The sequence below is a fragment of the Schistocerca gregaria genome, unplaced genomic scaffold (assembly GCF_023897955.1).
Source record: "Schistocerca gregaria isolate iqSchGreg1 unplaced genomic scaffold, iqSchGreg1.2 ptg000304l, whole genome shotgun sequence".
NCBI lineage: Eukaryota > Metazoa > Arthropoda > Insecta > Orthoptera > Acrididae > Schistocerca > Schistocerca gregaria.
Window position 1 is genome coordinate 3,054,130 of NW_026061786.1, and position 1,464 is coordinate 3,055,593.

General features: G+C 62.4%; 1 protein-coding gene across 1 annotated transcript; it reads left to right on the top strand.

Moving 5' to 3' along the window:
- Positions 1-305: 305 nt before the first annotated feature.
- Positions 306-1,169, top strand: LOC126305262 (uncharacterized). The gene has a single exon (XM_049992032.1). The coding sequence runs from the start codon at positions 306-308 to the stop codon at positions 1,167-1,169; it is 864 nt and encodes a 287-aa protein (XP_049847989.1).
- Positions 1,170-1,464: the final 295 nt, after the last annotated feature.

Below are 1,464 nucleotides of genomic sequence, written 5' to 3' on the forward strand. Positions count from 1 at the left end.
CACGATGTAGGCCAAAACAGTGGGTCAAAATCAGTAGCAGCACATGGATTCGAACCTGGATCTCCCGCTTATTAGACATAGACGTAGCAACGGGCTGGAGTTCGAGATGGAATTTGTATCAGTGAGAGGGACGTACTACGGTAGTCCGTGCCAATACGGTGTAACGCATCACGCTTATGCCGAATAAGCAGGAGATGTGGGTACGATTACCAGTTTTGGTACAAATTTGAATCCATTTCTTTGCCATTCAGGATTATTGTAGATAGGGTTGAATTAATTAATGAAGTAAGTCATAAGTAATTTACATGTTCCCTTCAGGTGATAAGTTTTTCAACGGTAAGAACGAAAGTTTGATTTACAGGTACAGCGGCCGAACGAGCCCCGGCGGCAGCCAGATGGACAAGCTGGGCTCCAGGGGCAGCCCGCCGCCCGCGCTGGGCACGCTGCACGGTCGCGCCGGCCTCAGCCCGTCGGCGTCGGCGGCGCAGCTGGACCGCTACCCGGCGTCGCCGCCCGCCGCGCAGCTGGACAAGTACCCGCCGCCGCCGCCCCCGCAGCTGGAGGGCCGTTTCGGCGGCGGCCGCTCGACGCCCCAGCAGCAGCAGCAGCACGAGGGCCGGTCGACGCCGTCGACGCAGCTGGACAAGTACCCCGGGCCGGCGAGCCGGCAGGCGTCTTCGCTGTCGGAGCACCGCTACGGGCGCGACTCGCCGACCGTGGTGGCGCCGCCGCCGCCGGCGCTGCTGGAGCGCTTCGCGACGCCGCCCGCCGCCCCCGAGAACAGCCTCATCGAGCCGTACGTGCCGCCCCCGCAGCAGCAGCACGCGGCGTCGCCCCCGCAGCCGGGCACGGCCACCGGCTCGCTCGAGCTGAGCCGCACGCCCAGCGAGGAGCCGCCGCCGTCCAGCGAGGCCAAGTCGAAGAGCGTGTCCTTCGAGGACGAGGAGCAGTCGTCGCCCGCGCCCGTCTCGCTCGTCGTGCACCCGCCGCCGCCCGCCGAGAAGCCCGAGCGCCGCGTCCTGTCGGCCCGCGAGCGCTGGCACTGGGCCTACAGCAAGATCGTCATGCAGCTCAATGTGAGTACCGGCAGCACGCGACCGTCCCGGCACTCCGCCCCCGTCCATTCTCACGCGTCTGCATTGTCGCCTCAGTCTACAGCAGTCTTCTAACATTTGATTACAGCACTCGTCACCAAACCGGGAACGCCGTAGCCACATCACTGCGTTCGAAATATTGACGAATATTCCGAGAACAATGTGTCACCAGTAGTTTCCGTGCTGAACGAGGGGTGCTCCGCAGTTTGCAAGCATACAGTGAAGAGCAAAAGAAACTGGTGCACCTGCCTAATATCGTGTCAGGCCCCCGCGTGGCGTGGGCTCGACCAATGTCTCAAGTGGTGCGGAGCGGAGCGAACTGACACCACGAATCCTGCACGGCTGTCCATACATCCGTAAGAGTAGGAGC